Source organism: Salmo salar, chromosome 10 (genome assembly GCF_965601325.2).
Source record: "Salmo salar chromosome 10, fSalSal1, whole genome shotgun sequence".
Classification (NCBI taxonomy): Eukaryota; Metazoa; Chordata; class Actinopteri; order Salmoniformes; family Salmonidae; genus Salmo; species Salmo salar.
The window spans coordinates 89,005,037-89,029,515 of NC_138300.1; the positions used below are offsets into that span (position 1 = coordinate 89,005,037).

General features: G+C 43.3%; 1 protein-coding gene across 2 annotated transcripts; it reads right to left on the reverse strand.

The window, feature by feature from the left end:
• Positions 1 to 20: 20 nt before the first annotated feature.
• LOC106560854 (RING finger and SPRY domain-containing protein 1) lies at positions 21 to 23,912 on the reverse strand. Of its 2 annotated transcripts, none has more exons than XM_014124234.3 (15): positions 23,289 to 23,912; positions 22,236 to 22,770; positions 21,492 to 21,544; positions 13,819 to 13,931; positions 4,129 to 4,255; positions 3,252 to 3,310; positions 3,048 to 3,114; positions 2,819 to 2,950; positions 2,622 to 2,737; positions 2,302 to 2,445; positions 2,104 to 2,215; positions 1,843 to 1,945; positions 1,540 to 1,692; positions 1,299 to 1,403; positions 21 to 1,187 (listed from the first exon to the last, which is right to left on the reverse strand). In XM_014124234.3, exons 2-15 carry the CDS (start codon positions 22,592 to 22,594, stop codon positions 1,091 to 1,093), a joined length of 1,740 nt encoding a protein of 579 aa, XP_013979709.1. In that variant the 5' UTR covers positions 22,595 to 22,770; positions 23,289 to 23,912; the 3' UTR covers positions 21 to 1,090. The 2 variants fall into 2 exon arrangements, with proteins under 2 accessions (XP_013979709.1, XP_013979708.1); XM_014124233.3 differs by having other exon boundaries at positions 22,236 to 22,680; positions 23,289 to 23,911.
• Positions 23,913 to 24,479: the final 567 nt, after the last annotated feature.

The window sequence follows — 24,479 nt, forward strand, 5'->3', positions numbered from 1 at the left end:
TGGCATCTTTGACAAGCAACTATGCAACACAATATATTTATTACAATTATCATAATCCAGAAAACAATGATTATTCAGTAAATCACATATTTGTGACCCCTGGGGCTACTCCATTAAAGACAGATACAATTGAACTTATAACTCTTAATTTCTTCCATGACTAACTCATTGTCAGGAATGGACTGGAGACGACTGGTCCTCCATATTTACACACTGTGGCCAAATGTAGTCATTCATATTGATCAAGATGTAGTAGCTTCTGATTTTCCACAACCACTTCATATAACCCCGTAATTAAAATGATCCCAATTAGCTGTGATTTCAATAACCCAAATGTCCTTATATTTTGTTTGAATTGTAGATAAATATAATAGTATTTTGAATAACAGTTAATTCATTAAGTTTTCAATCTCATTTATAACAGCATAGTTACTCAATCAACCCAGAAATGCTTCAAGAAGATGAGAGAGGGACACAAATCTGTGCTCAGTATTGTATGATCGAGCAGGGCCTCAACATCGTCACAGCCAACTGAGCCAACCAAGGCTGTCTTTTCGTTGTTGTGCCTTTACGTTTAGACAGAATAAAACAAGAGAATCACAGATACATGTAAAACCTCTGAGCAGAGATGCACAGGACACATTGACCAGAGCCTAAGGGACGGAACATTAGGCAGATCCATGTGCAGACACTGTGTGAGTTTATGACATTAAGATTGATGGGGTGATTCTGGAAATGCTGTTGCCTGGTAATGTCTCTAATTGTCTTCCTCCCACTGCCCCCTCACTCTCCAAGCACTTTTTTGCTCCCAGACGGGGTGTGGGGCCCCATCTCCTCACAGAGAGAACGCGCCATGGAGTGCAGCAGAAGAAAAGGTTATCCCTCTTTGCCCTCTTCTCCCTACACTATCCCCCACACTGTATCTCTCCTGGAGCTCTGTCAGGTCCCATCACTCCCTCCTCATATTAGGCTCAGGGTCCGATCAGGAATCCTGGCACAGCCTCACAGTCCTATTGGTCGGGTTGATTACTGGGATAAAGGTGATTGGAGGAGGGGAGGAGCGTTCATGTCCTGGTTTGAAGGTGATGTGTCAGGACACGTGTGAGATGAGTCTGACACGCGTCAGGATGTCCTGGCGACACAACGGGCACGTCTCCAGCTGTAAGGCACACTCCATACACATCCCACTAAGGACACAAACACACACAGAGACCACGTAAGGAGCTGTAATACACAGGCAAATGGCTAGATACTCAATACAGGTACAAGGGCTGAAACAGAGAGGGAAGTTGTTGTACCTGTGTCCGCAGGGTCTCAGCTCTGTATCGGCCATCTGGTCACAGCAGAGGGTGCAGCAGTTGTCTCTGATGCTCACCTGCTTGAGCAGGGCCAGGCGCCGGTGTCTGAGGAACACACACAAGCACAAACAGTCACTAAATGGTACATGGGAGTTCACATAATGTGCAGTTGTCCTGTTCAACTAGAGTGATCATTTAAAGCCTAACCATTTTGCCCAAGGCTACATTAGCTCAGACTTACCTGGGAAGGATAATCTTCTCATCAGATGCCAGCGAGGCAAAGTCATTGAAGGTGCTGAACTTGACAGACGGGGGATGGCGGAAGGGCTTCGCCCCAAAGTTAAACTCACATTGTTGGTAGGACATGAAACTTGCTGCTGCAAAGAAGCCAGACCTGGAAAAAGAAAGGAAGTAGGAAGACTAATAAGGATATTGGACGTGGAAGTGAGTTACTGAAATGTACAGTATGTCAATACTTGTGTGGGATGCACTTTGGATTATGGCCAGAAAATAGAGCAAGCAGGAGCAGGGTGTGTATACTCACGTTGCAGAGGAAAACACCTGCTTCTCTGAGGGGAGCTGATGTCCATTCAGGTAGAAAAGCATCTGCTTCTTACTGAGGTCCAGTAGGAAACCTATGGCATCTCCTACAGATCAAAGAAAGTGTAAGGCTTAAGCATATGCTTGTAAGGGACAGTAGTTCAGTAACAAATGTGTGTAAGCAGAGGTGTTGACAGACATCTCCCCATTGCAGCCTGCCTCTGAGCTACAACATGATACTGTATTGAGTTTGGGATGCACTTACCCTCTTTCCAGCAGGGGTGGGAGTGTGGTTTACTGCGAGCGTTGTACCAGATTAGCTGCCTGCAGCCATCATATGCACACGAGTATTCATCATCTCCTATCCCATAACCCTCCTGAAACACACACATTATGGCATTCAGTTTCTAGCAGAAATAAACGCTGCTTGCTCTGTGTACCAGTACAGCATGTAAGCACATACATGGTTAAGAAACTTGCTGTCCTTGGTGGCCCAGCCAATCTGCATGACCCCGGAGGTGACCACTGTGACCTCATAGTACCACACGCCTGAGTCCACACAGAAGGTACAGCGGACACTCTCAAAGGAGGACGCGTCGCAGCGCGCCTTGGGAGAGGGGAGAAAAGGGAGATCCATTATCTCTATGGAACAAGATGATACTGATCAGTGCAATACTGGCATTTAGCATGACAAACAAAGTATAATCATTTATTGTGTGCGCAACAGGGATCATTCCAGTCACACTGTTCTGTCAGGCGTGTTGCAGAGAGAGGTCCCCTCACCTCCAGTCCACTGGGAGAGATCTTGAGATACTCGCTGACGTCGTTGCTGTTCAGCATGGCGTTGATGTTGCTCAAGTTCACCTTCTCGTAGGTGAACTGACGGCCATCTTTCAGGACTGAGGAGACAAAATAGAGGGAATATTAACAGTCAGTGGATGAGAACTGTCTTCCCTAACATGATGTAGCCTACTACTCACAGAGGTTATCCAGGCTCCATTGGGAACAGAAGCCGACCTGGCGCTTCAGGTAGTCTGTGTGGTCAGCCCACGATTCCAGAACCCCCAGTCGGTCACTTATACACGACTCAGACACTGTTAGCTTGTTCTCACCTGCAACAGGGAAATAACAGTTACTAGTCCGTTTTGTGGCCAATGGGATAGCATAGCAACCTTCAGAAGGATGTGCAGGACAAGGGGACACACTCACTGGTCTGTGAGAACTTCTCCAAGGCTATGAGGGCAAAGAGCATTACAGTAGGATGGGCCTCAGAACTCTGGGAACAGAGATGTTGAGATAAATTAGACAAGGTCTCAGCCTCATTCTACAGAAAAAATGACATGTAACCCAAGTATATGACTATTGACAGCGCAACAGCATTTGGGTGGTTCTACATGTTTGTTGTGGTCTCACCAGGCTCTCCAGCAGGTACCCCAGGGTTCCAGGGCTCAGGAGTCCAATGCTGGCTGGACCTGAGACATGTGGAGTGGGCGTTAGGTGAAGGAACAACACTAAGGGCCACAGTAAAGGCACAGGATTCCACCCACCCCAAAAAATAATTATATAATATTATGTTTCACATGCGCTGAATACAATGGGTGTAGACATCATCATACCGTGAAATGCTTGCTTACGAGCCCTTCCCAACGATACCGAGTTAAAAAAAAAATAATACAAAGAAAAATAGTAACACAACGCTTCCAGAGAAAGACAAAAGTTTGGGGTGTAAACAAACAGACATTGAATAGTAGAGGCAACCCCTGTTGGGTATGTCAGACAGACTGAGTTGTCTCACCCTGGCCACCCTCTCCCCAGCCCAGTGCTGCAGGCTCAGCAGAACTGTCAGAGCAAAGGCAGAGCATTCCGGCCGTGTCATGACAAGCATACAACTCAAACCTGCAGGATCAGCTCTTTCAGTTCACAATGACCATTTGGTATGCCAAATACTGGTTGGGCAACTAGGGTCAAATAACCTGTGGCGCTTGAGAGCATTTTCATTTTTCACTGTTGATTATGTGAGTTCAAGAGTATGTGTGTGGGGTTTGGTTTGACCATTTTTGTGGGGACCAGAAGTCATCAGGTTTAGTAAAACAAGGAAAGTTTGGACAAGTTGGGACATTTCGCCAGTCCCCACAAGAAAAAATATTTTTTTAGGCTTAAGGGTTAGGTTTAGAGTTACAATTAGGGTTAAGAAAAAATGGATTTTGAATGGGAATCAATTGTCCCTACATGGATAGTAAAACAAACGTGTGTAAGAGAATAAGGGAGATCAGGTTGCATCCACACTTACCAGCCAGTTTCTCAGCCAGGCAGCCCAGTACAGCAGTAGTGTTGCGGTGCTTAGAAGGGATGATGGCATCCTTGCGGGCCACAGTGGCACTCAAGCTCAGCATCTCGGACAGCTTCTGTAGAGCATCCTGACAAAGGAGGGGAAACAAGCACTGTTTTGAAAGCTCAACACAGGAAAACAATGTCTCTTGAAATCTATTGAAACTTCATAGTCTTTTCTTTCATAATACAGTTCCTTCAGAAAGTATTCATCCCCTTGATTTATTCTACCTTTTGTTGTGTTACAGGCTGAATTCAAAGTGTATTATTTTTTTCCTCACCCATCTAAACACAATACCCTTTAATGACAAAGTGAAAACATGTTTTTAGAAAGGTTTGCAAAATTTATTGAAAATGAAATGCAGAAAATCTATTTTACATTAGTAATCACACCCGAGTCAACATTTTGTAGATGCTCCTTTGGCAGTGATTACAGCTGTGAGGCTTTCTGGGTAAGTCTAAGAGCTTTTTACACCTGTGCAGCATTTTACCATTATTCTTTAAAAAAATTATTCAAGCTCTGTCAAATTAGTTTTTGGTCGTTGCTAGACAACCATTTTCAGGTCGTGCCATAATTTTAGAAGTAGATTTAAGTCAACTGTAACTCGGCCACTCAGGAACATTCACCGTCTTCTTGGAAAGCAACTCCAGTGTAGATTTGTCCTTGTGTTTTAGGTTGTCGTCTTGCTGAAAGGTGAATTCATCTCCCTGTGTCTGGTGCAAAGCAGACTTAACCAGGCTTTTCTCTAGGATTTTGCCTGTGCTTAGCTCCATTCCGTTTATTTTTTTATCCAGAAAAACTCCGTAGTCCTTAACAATTACAAGCATACCCATAACATGATGCAGCCACCACTATGTTTGAAAATATGGAGAGTGGTACTCAGTAATGTTGTATTGGATTTGCCCCAAACATAACATTTTGTAGTCAGGACAAAAAGTAAATTGCTTTGCCACAATTTTTTGCAGTATTACTTAAGTGTCTTGTTGGAAACAGGATGCATGTTTTGGAATATTTTTATTCTGTACATGATTCCTTCTTTTCACTCTGTCATTTAGGTTAGAATTGTGGAGTAACTACAATGTTGATCCCTCCTCAGTTTTCTCCCATCACAGCTATTCAACTCTGTTTTAAAGTCACCATTGGCCTCGTGGTGAACTCCTTGAGCTTTTTCCTTCCTCTCTGGCAACTGAGTTAGTAAGGACGCCTGTATTTTTGTAGTGACTGGGTGTATCGGTACACCATCCAAAATGTAATTAATAACTACGCCATGATCAAAGAGATATTCAATGTCTGATTTTTGTATTTTTATCTACCAATAGGTGCCCGTCTTTGCAAGGCATTGGATATTCTCCCTGGCCTCTGTGGTTGAATCAGTGTTCACTGCTCAACTGAGGGAACTTACAGATAATTGTATGTGTGGGGGACAGAGACAAGGTTGTCATTCAAAAATCATGTTAAACACTATTATTGCACACAGAGTGAGTCCATGCAACATATTTCGTGACTTGTTAAGAAATGTTTTACCCCTGAACTTATTCATGCTTGCCATAACAAAAGGGTTGAATATGTATTGTCTCAAGACATTTCAGCCTTTCATTTTTAATTAATTAGTAATAAAAAAAAAAAACATACTTCCACATTGACATTATGGGGTATTGTGTGTAGGCCAGTGACAAAAATATATATATATTTAATCAACTTTAATATTTTATAAAATGCATCAGTCAACTTGTCCCGTGTGGCTCAGTTGGTAGAGCATGGTGTTTGCAATGCCAGGATTGTGGGTTCGATTCCCACGGGGGACCAGTACGGAGAAAAAATGTATGAAATGTATGCATTCACTACTGTAAGTCGCTCTGGATAAGGGCATCTGCTAAATGACTAAAATGTATATGTAAATGATTTAACAAGTGCATCCTTGAAAAAAGCACTGTCGTTGCACCAATGTGTACCTAGCCCTAAACATTAATGCCTTTCTTAAAATCAATACACAAGTATACATCTTTAAACCTGCATATTTAGTTAAAAGAAATTCATATTAGCAGGCAATATTAACTATGGAAATTGTGTCACTTCTCTTGCGTTCTTTGCAAGCAGAGTTAGGGTTTATGCAGCAGTTTGGGCCGCCTGGCTCGTTGCGAACTGTGTGAAGGCCATTTCTTCCTAACAAAGACCGTAATTCATTTGCCAGAATTGTACATAATTATGACATAAACATTGAAGGTTGTGCAATGCAACAGCAATATTTAGACTTAGGGATGCCACCCGTTAGATAAAATATAGAACGGTTCCGTATTTCTGAAAGAATAAAAGTAGTTCTGAAAGAGTAAACGTTTTGTTTTCGAAATGATAGTTTCCGGATTTGACCATATTAATGACCTAAGGCTCGTATTTCTGTGTGTTATTATATTATAATTAAGTCTATGATTTCATAGAGCAGTCTGACTGAGCGGTGGTAGGCAGCAGCAGGCTCATAAGCATTCATTCAAACAGCACTTTCCTGCATTTGCCAGCAGCTCTTCGCTGTGCTTCAAGCAATGTGCTGTTTATGACTTCAAGCCTCCCGAGATTAGGCTGGGAATACTATGGTGCCTAAAGAACATCAAATAGTCAAAGGTATATGAAATACAAATGGTATAGAGAAATAGTCCTAGAATTCCTATAATAAATACAACCTAAAACTTCTTACCTGGGAAAATTGAAGTCTCATGTTAAAAGGAGCCATTCAGTATTGTTGAAACTATCATTATAATATATATATATATATATATACACACACACACACACACAGTGAGGGAAAAAAGTATTTGATCCCCTGCTGATTTTGTACTTTTGCCCACTGACAAAGAAATGATCAGTCTATAATTTTAATGGTAGGTTTGTTTGAACAGTGAGAGACAGAATAACAACAACAAAAATCAGAAAAACACATGTCAAAAATGTTATAAATTGATTTGCATTTTAATGAGGGAAATAAGTATTTGACCCCCTCTCAATCAGAAAGATTTCTGGCTCCCAGGTCTCTTTTATACAGGTAATGAGCTGAGATTAGACGCACACTCTTAAAGGGAATGCTCCTAATCGCAGCTTGTTATCTGTATAAAAGACACCTGTCCACAGAAGCAATCAATCAGATTCCAAACTCTCCACCATGGCCAAGACCAAAGAGCTTTCCAAGGATGTCAGGGACAAGATTGTAGACCTACTAAAGGCTGGAATGGGCTACAAGACCATCGCCAATCAGCTTGGTGAGAAGGTGACAACAGTTGGTGAGATTATTTGCAAATGGAAGAAACACAAAAGAACTGTCAATCTCCCTTGGCCTGGGGCTCCATGCAAGATCTCACCTCGTGGAGTTGCAATGATCATGAGAACGGTGAGGAGTCAGCCCAGAACTACACGGGAGGATCTTGTCAATGATCTCAAGGCAGCTGGGACCATAGTCACCAAGAAAACAATTGGTAACACACTACGCCGTGAAGGACTGAAATCCTGCAGCGCCCGCAAGGTCCCCCTGCTCAAGAAAGCACATATACATGCCCGTCTGAAGTTTGCCAATGAACATCTGAATGATTCAGAGGACAACTGGTGAAAGTGTTGTGGTCAGATGAGACCAAAATGGAGCTCTTTGGCATCAACTCAACGTGTTTGGAGGAGGAGGAATGCTGCCTATGACCCCAAGAACACCATCTCCACTGTCAAACATGGAGGTGGAAACATTATGCTTTGCAGGTGTTTTTCTGCTAAGGGGACAGGACAACTTCATCGCATCAAAGGGACGATGGACGGGGCCATGTACCGTCAAATCTTGGGTGAGAACCTCCTTCCCTCAGCCAGAGCATTGAAAATGGATGGGTATTCCAGCATGACAATGACCCAAAACAAACGGCCAAGGCAACAAAGGAGTGGCTCAAGAAGAAGCACATTAAGGTCCTGGAGTGGCCTAGCCAGTCTCCAGACCTTAATCCCATAGAAAATCTGTGGAGGGAGCTGAAGGTTCGAGTTGCCATACGTCAGCCTCGAAACCTTAATGACTTGGAAAAGATCTGCAAAGAGGAGTGGGACAAAATCCCTCCTGAGATGTGTGCAAACCTGGTGGCCAACTACAAGAAACGTCTGACCTCTGTGATTGCCAACAAGGGTTTTGCCACCAAGTACTAAGTTATGTTTTGCAGAGGGGTCAAATACTTATTTCCCTCATTAAAATGCAAATCATTTTATAACATTTTTGACGTGCGTTTTTGGGGATTTTTGTTGTTATTCTGTCTCTCACTGTTCAAATAAACCTACCATTAAAATTATAGACTGATCATTTCTTTGTCAGTGGGCAAACGTACAAAATCAGCAGGGGATCAAATCCTTTTTTCCCCTCACTGTATGCTGCATGTATGTATGTATGTATGTATGTATGTATGTATGTATGTAAATAAAAAAATAAATTAAAAAAAAAAAATGTATTTTTTAATCGTCAGATAATTGGTATAGGCTTTTTTTGGTCCTCCAATTATCAGTATTGAAAAATCATAATCAGTCGACCTCTGGTTGAGATGTGTCTTACTTTAACTCTGTGAAGCATTTATTTGGGCTGCAATCTAAAGTTCAGTTAATTCTAATGACCTTATCCTCTGCAGCAGAGGTTACTCTGGGTCTTCCTTTCCTGTGGCGGGCCTCATGAGAGCCAGTTTCATCATAGAGCTTGATGGTTTGACACTGCGCTTGAAGAAACGTTCAAAGTTCTTGAAATGTTCCAGATTAAGACATGAAGGGCAGTCAAAGTAATGATGGACTGTCATTTCTCTTTGCTTATTTGAGCTGTTCTTGCTATAATATGGACTTGGTCTTTTACCAAATAGAGCCATCTTCTGTATACCAACCCTACCTTGTCACAACAACTGACTGGCTCAAATGCATTAAGGAAAGAAAGAAATTGCACAAAATAAGGTACACCACTTAATTGAAATGCATTCCAGGTGACTACCTCATGAAGCTGGTTGAGATATTGCCAAGAATGTGCAATGCTGTCATCAAGGCAAAGGGTGGCTACTTTGAAGAATCTCAAAAATAAAATATATTTTGATTTGTTTAACCCTTTTTTGGTTACTACATGATTCCATGTGTTATTTTATAGTTTCCTTTTGGAATTCAAATATATTTACAATTTGTTTATGATAATGAAACAAGGAAAATATATATTTTATTATCTAAGAACCTTTATAAATAAGAATTTTTAGTTGAAGTTTATATAATGCTGCCAAATTACTTAGTAAAATTTCCTGCCAGTTAATCATGTAAGAAACACTACATGACCAAAAGTATGTGGACACCTGCTCGTGGAACATCTCATTCCAAAATCATGGGCATTAATATGGAGTTGGTCCCCCCTTTGCAGCCTCCACTCTTCTGGGAAAGCTTTGCACTAGAGGTTAGAACATTGCTGCGGGGACTTGCTGCCATTCAGCCACAAGAGCATTTGTGAGGTTGGGCGATTAGGCCTGGCTCGCAGTCGGCGTTCCAATTCATCCCAAAAAGGTGAGGTCAGGGCTCCGTGCAGGGCAGTCAAGTTCTTCCACACCGATCTCAACAAACCATTTCTGTATGTACCTCACTTTGACCACAGGGGTATTGTCCTGCTGAAACAGGAAAGGGCCTTCCCCAAACTGCTGCCAAAAAGTTGGAAGCACAGAATCTAGAATGTCATTGTATGCTGTAGCGTTAAGATTTCCCTTCACTGGGACTAAGGGGCCAAGCCCGAACCATGAAAAAAAAAAAAAAAGTCCCAGACCATTATTCCTCCTCCACTAAAATTCACATTTGGCCCTATGCATTGGGGTAGGAAGCATTCTCCTGGCATCCGCCAAACCCAGATTCATCTGTCAAACTGCCACACGGCGAAGTGTGATTCATCACTCCAGTGAACGCATTTCCACTGTTCCAGAGCCCAATGGCGGCAAGCATTACACCATTAGAGGTGACGCTTGGCACTGCGCATGGTTATCTTAGGCTTGTGTGCGTCTTCTCGGCCATGTTAACCCATTTCATGAAGCTCCCGATGAACAGTCCTTGTGCTGACGTTGCTCCCAGAAGCAGTTTGGAAGTCGATAGTGAGTGTTGCAATCGAGATACGATTTTAACGTGCTTCAGCACACGGCGTTCTCGTTTTGTGAGCTTGTGTGGCCTACCACTTCGCGGCTGAGCTGTTGTTGCTCCTAAACGTTTCCACTTCAAAATAACAGCACTTATAGTTGACCGGGGCAGCTCTAGCAGGGAAGGAATTTGACAAACTGACTTGTTGGAAAAGTGCCATCCTATGACGGTGCCACGTTGAAAGTCACTGAACTCTTAAGGCCATTCTACTGCCAATGTTTGTCTATGAAGATTGCATGGCTGTGTGCTCGATTCTATACACCTGTCAGCAACGGGTATGGCTGAAATATCCAAATCCACTCATTGAAGGGGTGTCCACATACCTTTGTATATACAGTGCCTTCGGAAAGTATTCAGACCCTTGACTTTTTCCACATTGTTACATTACAGTCTCAATCTAAAATGGATTAAATAAAAAAATATCCTCAGCAATCTACACACAATACCCCATAAAGACAATGCGAAAACAGGTTTATAGCAAAAACCAAGCCATGAGTTCGGTGGAATTGTTTGTAGAGCTCCGAGACAGAATTGTGTCAAGCCACAGATCTGGCGAACGGGACCAAAAAATGTCTGCAGCATTGAAAGTCCCCAAGAACACAGTGGCCCCCATCATTCTTAAACAGAAGAAGTTTGGAACCACCAAGACTCTTCCTAAAGTGGTCTGCCTGGCCAAACTGAGCAATCAGGGGAGAAGGGCCTTGGTCAGGGAGGTGACCAAGAACCCGATGGTCACTCTGATAGAGCTCCTCTATGGAGATGGGAGAACCTTGCAGAAGGACAACCATCTCTGCAGCACTCCACCAATCAGGCCTTTATGGTAGAGTGGCCAGACTGAAGCCACTCCTCAGTAAAAGGCACGACAGCCCACTTGGAGTTTGCCAAAAAGGCATCTAAAAAGGACTTTCAGACCATGAGAAACAAGATTCTCTGGTCTGATGAAACAAAGATTAAAATCTTTGGCCTGAATGCCAAGCGTCACGACTGGAGGAAACCTGGTACCGTCCTACGGGAAAGCATGATGGTGCGAGTAATCATTATGTGAGGATGTTTTTCAGCTGCAGGGACTGTAAGACTAGTCAGGATCGAGGGAAAGATTAACCGAGTAAAGTACAGAAAGATCCTTGATGAAAACCTGCTCCAGTCCCAACAGGACAACGACCCTAAGCACACAGCCAACAACGCAGGAGTGGCTTCGGGACAAGTCTCTGAATGTCCTTGAGTGGCCCAACCAGAGCCTGGACTTGAACCCGATCGAACATCTCAGGAGAGACCTGAAAATTGCTGTGCAGCAACGCTACCCATACAAGCTGACCGAGCTTGAGAGGATCTGCAGAGAAGAATGGGAGAAACTCCCCAGATACAGGTGTGCCAAGCTTGTAGTGCCATACCCAAGAAGACTCAAGGATGTAATCACTGCCAAAAGGTGCTTCAACAAAGTACTGAGTAAAGGGTAAGAATACTTTTTATTTAATTTTTATAAATTAGCGAAAATTTATAAAAAACTGTTTTTGCTTTGTCATTATGGGGTATTGTGTGTAGATTGAGGGGGGAAAAACTATTTAATCCATTTTAGAATAAGGCTGTAACCTTACAAAATGTGGAAAAGGTAAAGGGGTCTGAATACTTTCCAAAGGCATCCTCAGTTTGTTTGATACTTTTCAATTTCTTATCCTTTTGCACTTGTCAGTCATGATTGTATGTTACCATGTGTTAGCATCTCCATTTTATAATCCCCAGAACCACAACCTCGTATCATAACTTGTATCACAAACGTACCTACTGGCCTTACAAGCCATCAAATCTACAGCCTACCCCCATGTGCTCCTGTGTCCCTGTACTGTGCTTTTTAGTTAGTTAATAAGTACCCTGAACTGGAAACCTTGTCTCCAACCATCATTCCTGCTTTCTTACAGATGCACCAGTGGCAACATCACTACTCAACCCTAGTTATTTTTAGTAACTATCAATCCCCCACCCCCATCCCTACTGGAACATGAGCTTGGTGTGTTGTAATCAGCTGCTATCAATGAGTGTCTAAGAGTGGATGGCCATGCTTTGGGAAGTTGAGCTTTGAATTTGAGTTTTGTGTAGGCATTAGGCAAGGAAGATGGATCTTGGAGGCATTACACAGAAATGACCCAGATGGTAACTTCAAGACTGGGCATTCAACTGAGACTGCTCTTCTCTGTGTCACGCAGGCTCTCCGCACTGCTAAAGCTAACTCTCTCTCCTCTGCTCTCATCCTTCTAGACCCATCTGCTGCCTTTGATACTGTGAACCATCAGATCCTCCTCTCCACCCTCTCCGAGTTGGGCATCTCCGGCGCGGCCCACGCTTGGATTGCGTCCTACCTGACAGGTCGCTCCTACCAGGTGGCGTGGCGAGAATCTGTCTCCGCACCATGCGCTCTCACCACTGGTGTCCCCCAGGGCTCTGTTCTAGGCCCTCTCCTATTCTCGCTATACACCAAGTCACTTGGCTCTGTCATATCCTCACATGGTCTCTCCTATCATTGCTATGCAGACGACACACAATTAATCTTCTCCTTTCCCCCTTCTGATAACCAGGCGGCGAATCGCATCTCTGCATGTCTGTCAGACATATCAGTGTGGATGACGGATCACCACCTCAAGCTGAACCTCGGCAAGACGGAGCTGCTCTTCCTCCCGGGGAAGGACTGCCCGTTCCATGATCTCGCCATCACGGTTGACAACTCCCTTGTGTCCTCCTCCCAGAGTGCTAAGAACCTTGGCGTGATCCTGGACAACACCCTGTCGTTCTCCACTAACATCAAGGCGGTGACCCGATCCTGTAGGTTCATGCTCTACAACATTCGCAGAGTACGACCCTGCCTCACACAGGAAGCGGCGCAGGTCCTAATCCAGGCACTTGTCATCTCCCGTCTGGATTACTGCAACTCGCTGTTGGCTGGGCTCCCTGCCTGTGCCATTAAACCCCTACAACTCATCCAGAATGCCGCAGCCCATCTGGTGTTCAACCTTCCCAAGTTCTCTCACGTCACCCCGCTCTCTCCACTGGCTTCCAGTTGAAGCTCACATCCGCTACAAGACCATGGTGATTGCCTACGGAGCTGTGAAGGGAATGGCACCTCCATACCTTCAGGCTCTGATCAGGCCCTACACCCAAACAAGGGCACTGCGTTCATCCACCTCTGGCCTGCTGGCCCCCCTACCTCTGAGGAAGCACAGTTCCCGCTCAGCCCAGTCAAAACTGTTCGCTGCTCTGGCACCCCAATGGTGGAACAAGCTCCCTCACAACACCAGGACAGCGGAGTCAATCACCACCTTCCGGAGACACCTGAAACCCCACCTCTTTAAGGAATAAAGTAATCCTTCTAACCCCCCCCCCCCCTAAAAGATTTAGATGCACTATTGTAAAGTGGTTGTTCCACTGGATATCATAAGGTGAATGCACCAATTTGTAAGTCGCTCTGGATAAGAGCGTCTGCTAAATGACTTAAATGTAAATGTAACTAGTACTCACTTTGGTGGGCAGTGGACACTCGTCAAGCAGCAGGGTAATCACAGCTGGTCCCAGTGGGTCGTCCAGCGGTATCACCCGGATCAGAGACTGGACCACCTCCAACCAGCCGTCATCTTAGGGTGGCACAGGGGGTGGGGTAGGGGGAAAAAAGTGGCGGTTAACAGGGGACAGCAAAACTGGTTAATTAACAGCCTCTTTGTAGTTGTCACACTTGATGCAGATATGTGCGGTCTGAGGTTTAGTGTCTAAGCACGTCTGCTTGGAGGCTTTGTTGTGCATCACTCAGCTGGCCAGAAACTTAAACTCAATTACTGTTGAATTTGGTGGAAAGTGAGGTATTATTTTGGCTTCTCTTCCCCCTAGCCATCCTTAATTCAAAATAATTGAATAATTTCTAACCTTTCCCTGTGATAAAACTATGTAACTCAATTTTAACTTCTGTGGCAACAGCAGCACATAAGGCGGATGGATGTCTTTTGGATATTTCCATGTAAAAGGACCCATGAACAGCAACTGCTCATAGGAGTATATGAAATTGGGTGTCAAATGAAAGCTAAGCATCAATATTGAGAAGTGAATCCACATACATATCCATTTTACATCCTAAAAATTAGGAATAAGCATAGGCTTTGATTTCTGGTCAAACAGATAGAAAAGGGCTCCTAGAAAACATCGACCAGATTAAGTCTTGATGTATTTCTAATACCTTAAAACACAATATTGAAGTTAAGACCCCTGCAAACTACACCGAACAAAAACAAATGCAACAATTTCTAAGATTTTACTGAGTTAGTTCATATAAGGAAATCAGTCATTGAAATAAATTCATTAGGCCTTAATCTATGCATTTCACATGACTGGGAATACAGATATGCATCTGTTGGTCACAGATACTGTACCTTAAAAAGTAGGGGCGTGGATCAGAAAACCAGTCAGTATCTGGTGTGAACACCATTTGCCTCATGCAGCACAACACATCTCCTTCACATAGAGTTGATCAGGCTGTTGATTGTGGCCTGTAGAATATTGTCGCACTCCACTTCAATTGCTGTGCGAAGTTGCTGGATATTGGCGGGAACTGGAGCACGCTGTCGTACACGTTGATCCAGAGCATCCCAAAGTTGCTCAATGGGTGACATGTCTGGTGAGTATGCAGGCCATGGAAGAACTGGGACATTTGTAGCTTCCAGGAATTGTGTACAGATCCTTGCATCATGGGTTTGTGCCTCATCATGCTGAAACATGAGGCGATGGCGGTGGATGAATAGCACGACAATGGGCCTAAGGATCTCGTCACAGTATCTCTGTGCATTCAAATTGCCATCGATAAAATGCAATTGTGTTCGTTGTCCGTAGTTTATGCCTGCCCATGCCATAACTCCACTGCCACCATGGAGCACTCTGTTCACATCGTTGACATCTGCAAACCGCTCGCCCACACGACACCATACACGCCTTCTGCCCGGTACAGTTGAAACCGGGATTAATTTGTTTTTTACTCCTTTTTCTCTCCAATTCCAAATAGGTATTTAGTCTTGTTCCATCGCTGCAACTCCCCTACGGACTCGGGAGGCGAAGGTCGAGAGCCATGCTACCGCTGAAACACGACCCTGCCAAGCCACACTGCTCTCTTAACCCGGAAGCCAGCCGCACCAAATGTGTCGGAGGAAACACCGACTAGCTGGCGACTGAAGTCAGCTTGCAGGCAACCAGCCCGCCACAAGGGATCGCTAGAGCGTGATGTGACAAGGAAATCCCGCCTGGCCAAACCCTCCCCTACCCGGACGATGCTGGGCCAAATGGGTCTCCCGGTCGGCTGTGAAACAGCCTGGGATCAGACCCGGGTCTGTAGTGCCTTAAAACGTAGCGCCACTCAGGAGGCCCGAAGAGCACTTCTCCAGCGTGCCCGTGAAGTTGAGCATTTGCCCACTGAAGTCGGTTATGACGCAGTCAGGTCAAGACCCTGGTGAGGATGATGAGCACGCAGATGAGCTTCCCTGAGATGGTGTCTGACAGTTTGTGCAAACCCAGTTTCATCAACTGTCCGGGTGGCTGGTCTCAGACCATCCCATAGGTGAAGAAGCCAGATGTGGAGGTCCTGCGCTGGCGAGGTTACACATGGTCTGCAGTTGTGAGGCCGGTTGGACGTACTGCCAAATGCTCTAAAAACGACTTATGGTAGAGAAATTAATATTAAATTCTCTGGCAACAGCGCTGGTGGACATTCCTGCAGTCAGCATGCCAATCGCACGCTCCCTCAAAACCTGAGACATCTGTGGCATTGTGTTACGTGACAAAACTGCACATTTTAGAGTGGCCTTTTATTGTCCCCAGCACAAGGTGCACCTGTGTAATGATCATGCTGTTTAATCAGCTTCTTGATATGCCACACCTGTCAGGTGGATGGATTATCTTGGCAAAGAAGAAATGCTCACTTAACAGGGATGTAAACAAATTTGTACACAAAATGTTACAGAAATAAGCTTTTTGTGCATATGGAACCTTTCTGGAATCTTTTATTTCAGCTTGTGAAACATGGGACCAACACCTTAATATGCTGTCTTTTTTTGCCATGGTATAATTCTGGCATTGAGTATCGTGATACTAAACCTGGTATCGAAGTAAATTCTGGTATTGTGACAACACTACACTAGGTGAGTACAGTATAATGTACTGTATCAGTACAGTACAATGTACTGTATGAGTACAGTATAATGTATTGTACTATACTGAGCTCTACTGTGCTGAACTTTGATGTCCAAACTTGTGAAACAGACCTCTATGATTGGTTCAGGTTTGGTCCTAACCAACCAAATGAGGTGAGGGCAGAGCTCATTAAAATAATAGCCAGTGTGAAGAATAGAAGTATGCAATATCCTCCTTACTTTTGTGTACCTATTCTAGAGCCCTATAAAAAGAAATGGGCAACTTTGATAGGGTGGGGGACCGCAGTTGTTCATTGGTCTGTGTACCCACATCCATACATGCAGTCAGAGCTGGCTCTAGCCTTTTGGGGTCCCCAAGCGAAATTATGTTGGATCCCACCATGTCGAACAAACAAATTATCTTTTGGCATTTATCAAATTGTACTGAAACTGTGTTTCCATCACAGCTGTCATGATTTTTTTTTTTAATACAGTATGACTTCACTTGCATAAACGCTGTGGATGTAAATATGGTTAGTGACTGACAGAGAGAGAAACTGACGATGCACAACATTTCGAAATTGCACTACTATTCTAACGCTCAACAGTAAGTTGAGACCGACTGAGTTCATAAAATACAAAAATGTAGACACGGCCTACAAAAAGGGGGGCCGCAGGCCATCAGTTGCCTATCCCTGTACTACTACATCAGTTTATTTTTCATCCTAATAACGTTCTCTCCTGGGCTTTTTTCCACCTTTCATTTCTTCTCCATTTTTTTGCTCTCAAAATCATACTTTAATAGATAAACTGGATGTTCTAAGTCCGCAACAATGCTTACACCCCATCAGGAGACCACAAGGTCTGGACTTTTGTTGTTGTTGTTGGGGTGTTGATACCCTAATTCAACTGCCCACCAGCAAGATACTTATTGATGCAAATAATCATGATATCAGGCTACTTTGCAGTTAACATTTAATTGAGAGGATTTTTGAGAAAGCCTTTCCATCTACCAGAAGACTTATCGCTAACGACTACACAAAGTGGTAGAGAAATGTGCCCACAAAGACAGGGGCATTACCGCGTTAATAATCACTGATGCATTTTGTTCATGGCTTATGATCATCTTAGGTATATTAATAAATATTTTTAAAAAGTTCAATACATTTAATTGATTTCCTACTAAGTTCAATAATTTAAAAAAATATTGTTGAATTCTGTTTTTAAAATGTTTGGATTACATGATTCTGTCCACGTTCACAGCGACGCAAATTTTATAGGGCCCTACTATTCAGGCTATATCGCCATGAAGAGAATGACATTTATATCCATAATAATGCATTTCTATATAGTACAGATCAGGGACCCATGATGTAATTCTGTTAATGGCTGTAAATCCACTTTACTTACTGTAGTTGAATAAGTCAAGGTGTCATTTCATAGCTGACACCCCATTCCTTCTGCAGACATCTTTGAATCTTAACTCGTAGCAAATAATTCGTAGCAGAGTTTTTGGTAAATGTGATTTTACAGAAATTCTGTTAACAAATGTGTTTTTGTAAAATGTTCAGTGTAATTTGTTAAAAGTATTTTGGGCACCTGCTCGTCAAACATCTCATTCCAAAATCATGGGCATTAACATGGAGTTGGTCCCTCTGCTGCTATGACAGCCTCCACTCTTCTGGGAAGGCTTTCCACTAGATGTTGGAACATTGCTGCGGGGACTTGCTTCCAATCTGCCACAAGAGCATTAGTGGCACTGATGTTGGCGCTCGTAGTTGGCGTTCCAATTCATCCCAAAGGTGTTCGATGGGGTTGAGGTCAGGGCTCTGTGCAGGCCAGTCAAGTTCTTCCACACCGATCTTGACAAACCATTTATGTATTACCCTCACTTTATGCACAAGGGCATTGTCATGCTGAAAAAGGGCTTACCCCAAACTGTTGGCACAAAGTTGGATACACAGAATCGTCTAGAATGTCATTGTATGCTGTAGCGTTAAGATTTCCCTTCACTGGAACTAAGGGGCCTAGCCCCGCACAATGAAAAAACAGCCCCAGATCATTATTCCTCCACCAAACTCTACAGTTGGCACTATGCATTGGGGCAGGTAGCGTTCTCCTGGCATCAGCCAAACCCAGATTCGTCCTTTGGACTGCCAGATGGTGAAGCGTGATTCATCACTCCAGAGAACGCGTTTTCACTGCTCCAGAGTCCAAAGCCGGCAAGCTTTACACCACTCCAGCTGACGCTTGGCATTGCGCATGTCGATCTTAGGCTTGTGTGCAGCCGCTCAGCTATGGAAACCCATTTCATGAAGTTGCTGACTAACAGTTCTTGTGCTGACGTTGCTTCCAGAAGCAGTTTGGAACTCGGTAGTGAGTGTTGCAAACGAGGACAGATGATTTTTACACATTACGCGCTTCAGCGGTCCCGTTCTGCGAGTTTGTCTACCACTTCGCGGCTGAGCCATTGTTGCTCCTAGACATTTCCACTTCACAATAACAGCACTTACTGTTGACCGGAACAGCTCTAGCAGGGCAGAAATGTGACGAATTGACATGTTGTAAAGGTGGCATCCTATGACGGTGCCAAGTTGAAAGTCACTGAGTCCTCAATTTATACACCTGTCAGCAACGGGTGTGGCTGAAATAACCAAATCCACTAATTTAAAGGGGTGTCCACATACTTTTGGCCGTGTAGTTGGATGGTTTGTTCAACTTTGTTTGGCATACATTTTAAAGTGAAAAATCTGAGTCTCAGCGTAATTCCGTTAACAGGGAATTACCCTTTTACAGATATCCACAACATCAGTGTGTAACATTAGAAAAATCCCACTCCTATTCCTGATAACAGGCCCAGGAATAACTCCATTCTACCCTTCCCAGTAGCAGTGACTCAACACCTGACTGCTCTACTCCAAACCTACTAGTCTCTCTCAACCATCAAAACAACAGATGCACTAATAAATAAAGTAAACAGTACACAGCTGTAGCAACCAGTCCCCCCAGGATTCTGCAATTGCATAATTCAATGCAAAAATCAAACAAACGGCGCATATTATGCGAAAGCTGGCAATTTTGACCAATCCCCGCCCTTTTAGCGCATAAAAGGGTCCAATCAAAAGCAGGTTCGTAATTTTGACCAATTACCGTGGAAAATGGCCCAATCCAGCCACACATCAACAAAGTTCCCCCCACCCCCCCGGCCTGTCAGTGTTTTCACGTGCGAAGATGGCTGATTGTTGATGGCTGACAGGCATTACAATGAACAGAAATCAATAATTTGCCATAAAAAATAACAGCTAAAGTGCAAAACAATTTCCAAATGTTTTACATGAAAGTGGTGGGAAATTAACGTTGTGCTGGAACACAAGAGAAAGTTGACAATCAAGTCATTTCGAATCAGCAAAGCATATGAGAATGTCAGAACAGTTCCCACAGCAGCGGCAGAACACCATGACTGAAGTGGTAGCAGGGAAGACTGTGGCAAGCGCTGAAAGAATCAAGGTGAGTGGCGTTTCACTCAAACTTTTACTCCGCTAACCTTGGCTTTAGTAGGGTGGTCGGCACTCTGCTCTCCCCAGGATGTCTATGGAGAGCGCTGCTCAAAGCACTGAGTGCAATTTGTCAGCTTTGCCGTTTTAAAAACTCTGTAAAACTTAATACGGATCACGAAAGCACAATCTTCCTGGATTTTTTAGAAATGGTAATACTGTTTTAAAAGTAGAAATCAACCACAATACTCTATTTCTACGTTTTCTGTTCTTTATCTCCCTTACGACCCTTTCAGAAAAAAATTAAAATAAATCACAATCAAGTATTTTGAAGACAACTTATGCTAAATAAATATTGATCCTCAAATTGAAAGCGTTTTTTGAGAGAGAGTGTGAGTGGGAGGTTCATCTCGTATTGATAGCAAGCCCCAAGCCTGATGGAGAGTTGTGTGTGTGAGTGGATTACGACACACGGATATATATTTTATCTAATTAATTGGTGCAATTGTTATTTTTCACCTCTCATTATGTTCAGAAAAAGAAACAGCCCAAAAGAGCACTTTGTCTCTAATTGTTTTCATGGAGGTTGACCTTAAGATATAATATGTCTTAATTGCAGATTGGACCCCAGGTGTTTCTTTTGTCCTAGTTTAATCTTTTTTAGTACCTACAGATTATGGGGGAATGCATTTTTTTACTGTTGAAAATAAACAAAATTAAGCACTTTAAATGCTTCTAATTGTTTTTGTATTATGTATTCTGCTTTAAAATCGCCCTAAAACTGAGCACATATGACTTTTTATTGCTTTATATGAAATTAACGTGAAAAAAACATCGCAAAATGTAGCTCGGAATTTCAGAAAAGATGCCACTAAATCAAGCATTTTTGGCCGCAGAAATCACAAAAAAGTCACGAAATCCTGGAGGGACTGGGCAACGAGAGGAGAGACAAGCTGGCGGGCTGGATACAGATGTTAAGACTGTTAGGCCCCGCTAGATCCACCTCTGAAACCAGCTAAAGAGAGGCTCAGACTGCCACTGACTGTCCACAAGAACTAGCACCATGCTCTGGCACTATGGGTCTGGTTCTCTAAAAAGAGTAGCATTAATAGGGAATAGTAGAACTTTACAAGCAAGTCTCAATGTAAAATGAACACAATCTTGCTGTGGGATCAGGTGATATTGTCATGACTAATAGGCAGGCGCAAAGGCATTTCATTATTGCCTTAGAGACTGAATGGGAAGCCTGCATTAGTATCATTGTGTGGGCTAGAAGAGCCTTTAACAGAGAGTAATGACTGGCACAGCCTGGGAAACCTTATGATCCACTCTATCGATACCCAGAGGTTACAGCAGCAAAGAGGACACACTAATTACTTCATTTGACACAGAGGAGACAGCCACAGAGGACGGAGCTCCTGTTACTGTTCTATCTCATACAGAAGAACATGTACAATCTTTCTTGAGAAAGTTATGAAATCCATGTATTACATCAATGCTCACGTACAGTACCATATAAGGACATTTGTCTTACCCGTTTCTGCCATCTCATGCAGCGTGATCATGGAGTAGGGGGGCTCTTGGTCGCTAAAAAAAAAAGGTGATTGTGAACAGAGAATCTTGTGACAGTGAAGCTCAATAATCATCACATGTAATGTGTGGGTGCATTGTTAAGTATCTTGCTCTAAGCAGTTATGAAATTCAGATGACAAGCTAGAGGCAGAATGGAACAGTGCAATGGATGGGTGTGCGGCTGCAACTGTTGAGGATGTTGTTTTGTCTGATAGAGAGGCTGGCCCATTGGCCTTCCTCATCCTGCCTATAAATCTGACCAATGACAGCAGACCCAATGCTACCTTGGGAACTCGTCCTGGAGGATAATCCCAGAGAAGAATCTGTCTCTGCTCACAGGTTCAAGTCCTTCATCATTAGATCGTAAAATCAGACCCAGACCTCTATAGCCCTGAGGAAGCATTCGGTCAGCCTAAACACTATTGACAGGGTTCTGAGGGAGCAGAGGAAGCTGTCTGGAGGATAACACCTCAATGGCCAACAAGCTTGTAACAAGATGTAAGCCTATCCCGAGTGAGTTTACACACCCCTCAAACATCTTAAGACCACGGAGTTGCGTACTGTGAATGTCTGAAGTGCCAACAAAGGGCCTGAACAAACTGTACTACAGCCCAGACACATAAGACCTGTGAAGGGAAGCAAAGTTTATTATGCATGCCATGTCGACTTGCTTGGTTGGGAATTAGACTACATTTCAAACACTTACTTGTCAACTAGAGTCCTGATCACAGCTAGTGTGTCCAGCACCAACCCATCCACGTTTTGTTTCTTCCGGCGGGGTTCATGGGGTCCCCGGCCACGCCGTGGGGGTCTGACAGGATCCCGGGGCCGACTGCTTCGCGCCTCAGGGGGATCGGCAGCGGGGTGATCAACTCGCCGGAGTTGCCTGCGAGTTGCCGATCCATCCTCCACGTCACTTTCTTCTCTACAAACGCAGCTGTTTCCCATAGTTCCGGATGTCTCGAGGCTTTCCCAAAACCGTAGCGATAACTGCTCCAATGAGAGCAGCAGAACCTGCACAAGGCTCCTGCTGGCACAGAATGCAATCCAGCTAGCTACTATCATATCATTTGGAGCCCTGGTGGAGGCGTCTCATGATGATTCCGGTGGGGACGTCAGTCATCCTGCTGCTGCGGATGGATGGCAGATAGCTAGGAGGGAGTAGCACAGATCAGCAGTGCTACAGTGAGCAAAAACCATCCTAGCAGGTGGAAGTCCACGTGCACTTCCCAAACTCTAACCTGTGTAAAATAACATGTATAGAAATAATAGCTAGCTACATGTTTTAGAAAAACAAAATACACTGCAAAATGAAATTATGTAGCTAACGTTAGCTAGTAATGTTAATCAGCAACACTAGCTAACATTATAGACGGCTGTTATATTTCAGGGAAATGTAGTTAGCTGACTAGGTAGCTAACTAACGTTAGTTTGCTATTACCAATTTACGCCAAGGATAAATTGACTGGCTGTGACAGCCATGTTGAAATTGCTAATGAGTTACCTGTACTGTAGGTAGTTAACCATATCTGACTGAGAACTTTTATTAAACTAGCTAGCTATAATTAGATTACCAAATTATAACACTAACGTTAACCTGTTGATGCCAGATAGTAAGCTAACATAAATAGTAAACAGCCATTTCCCACACGATAACTAGAAATAGGTCTAGGCTACTAGCTACATAGCCAATGTTGGCTCTCATGAGATGCTTGTTGGTTCTAGTATAGCAACGAAAAATAGCTCGCAAGTTACTTACCTCGCAAATGAGCTGGTAGTGTCCTCGGTTAACTATAAAATAAATTGTCAGGATGAACAGGCCTCAAAAGCTTTACGAAAAAAGCGTTCACGTTAGGTTAGCTAGCTAACGTGTATCCTACCTTGCTAGATAACGTTAGCTATATATATATTTTTTTTAAAGGAGCTGGCAAACTAGAACAAGCTAGTTAACGTTCATATTTAATCCACTCTTTCTTAATTCAATCGAGTATATCAGTTACGTCCTCAAACCCCTTTGTTTGATTTCGTTGACGGCAGTACTGCTAGCTAGTTCCGTAGTGTCGGCTATCCTCCATCTGATCAGCTGTCACCAGGACAGGAGTAGCTTGATGCGGCTTCGCTATTGTACTAGCACGAGTTTCTAAACTTTTTGTTAATTTTTTGGTTTCTAAACGACTGCCTTTGGTACTATGGACGAGGGAGTTCAGAGACCTAACCTCAAGTAATTTTAGATGTATATGTAATTTGGACTGGAAGCTATTGAACATTTGATCTGTACGTAAATTAATAACCACAGCTGTAATATAATACATATTTGTAGAAAATCAACAGGGAGGAATTTTGAAAAAATAAAAGGTGTCCATTTGATAAGAGAGGTCACGAAACCCAGCGCAATTGTCTGTAGATCTGCAGCTCATAGGGAGAGTGAGCTATTGAAAATTAGACCCATCACAGAAAAGATTCATAAAATCTGTGAAATTAAAAATTGCAATTATAATGGATGTACTATGGAGGGAGGTCAAGTGGTTTTAGATGTATATGTAATTTGGACTGGAAGCTATTGATTATTGTAAGATATGTAGGACTAGTGAATGAATAACCAGGATAAATATTTGTAAAAAAATCAAATGGAGGGAATTTTGAAAAAGTTACTTGATTTGATAATAGAGGTCAAGGAACACACCACACTTGTCTGTAAAGAAAATACACCAGATAGGTGCAGTGAGATGTGTTGTTTTAGGGTCAGCCATAGTAGTACGACACCCCTGGAGCAAATGTAGATCTCTGGCACATTCAAGTTGTTACTGATAACCTACATTGCAGTCGAAGACACTAAAATACATGGATATTACAATACATACACAATAACAACACGTTCAAGTTTAAATCACAAGTGAAATTCATGACAATATGTACACTACCGGTCAAAAGTTTTTTAACACCTACTCAT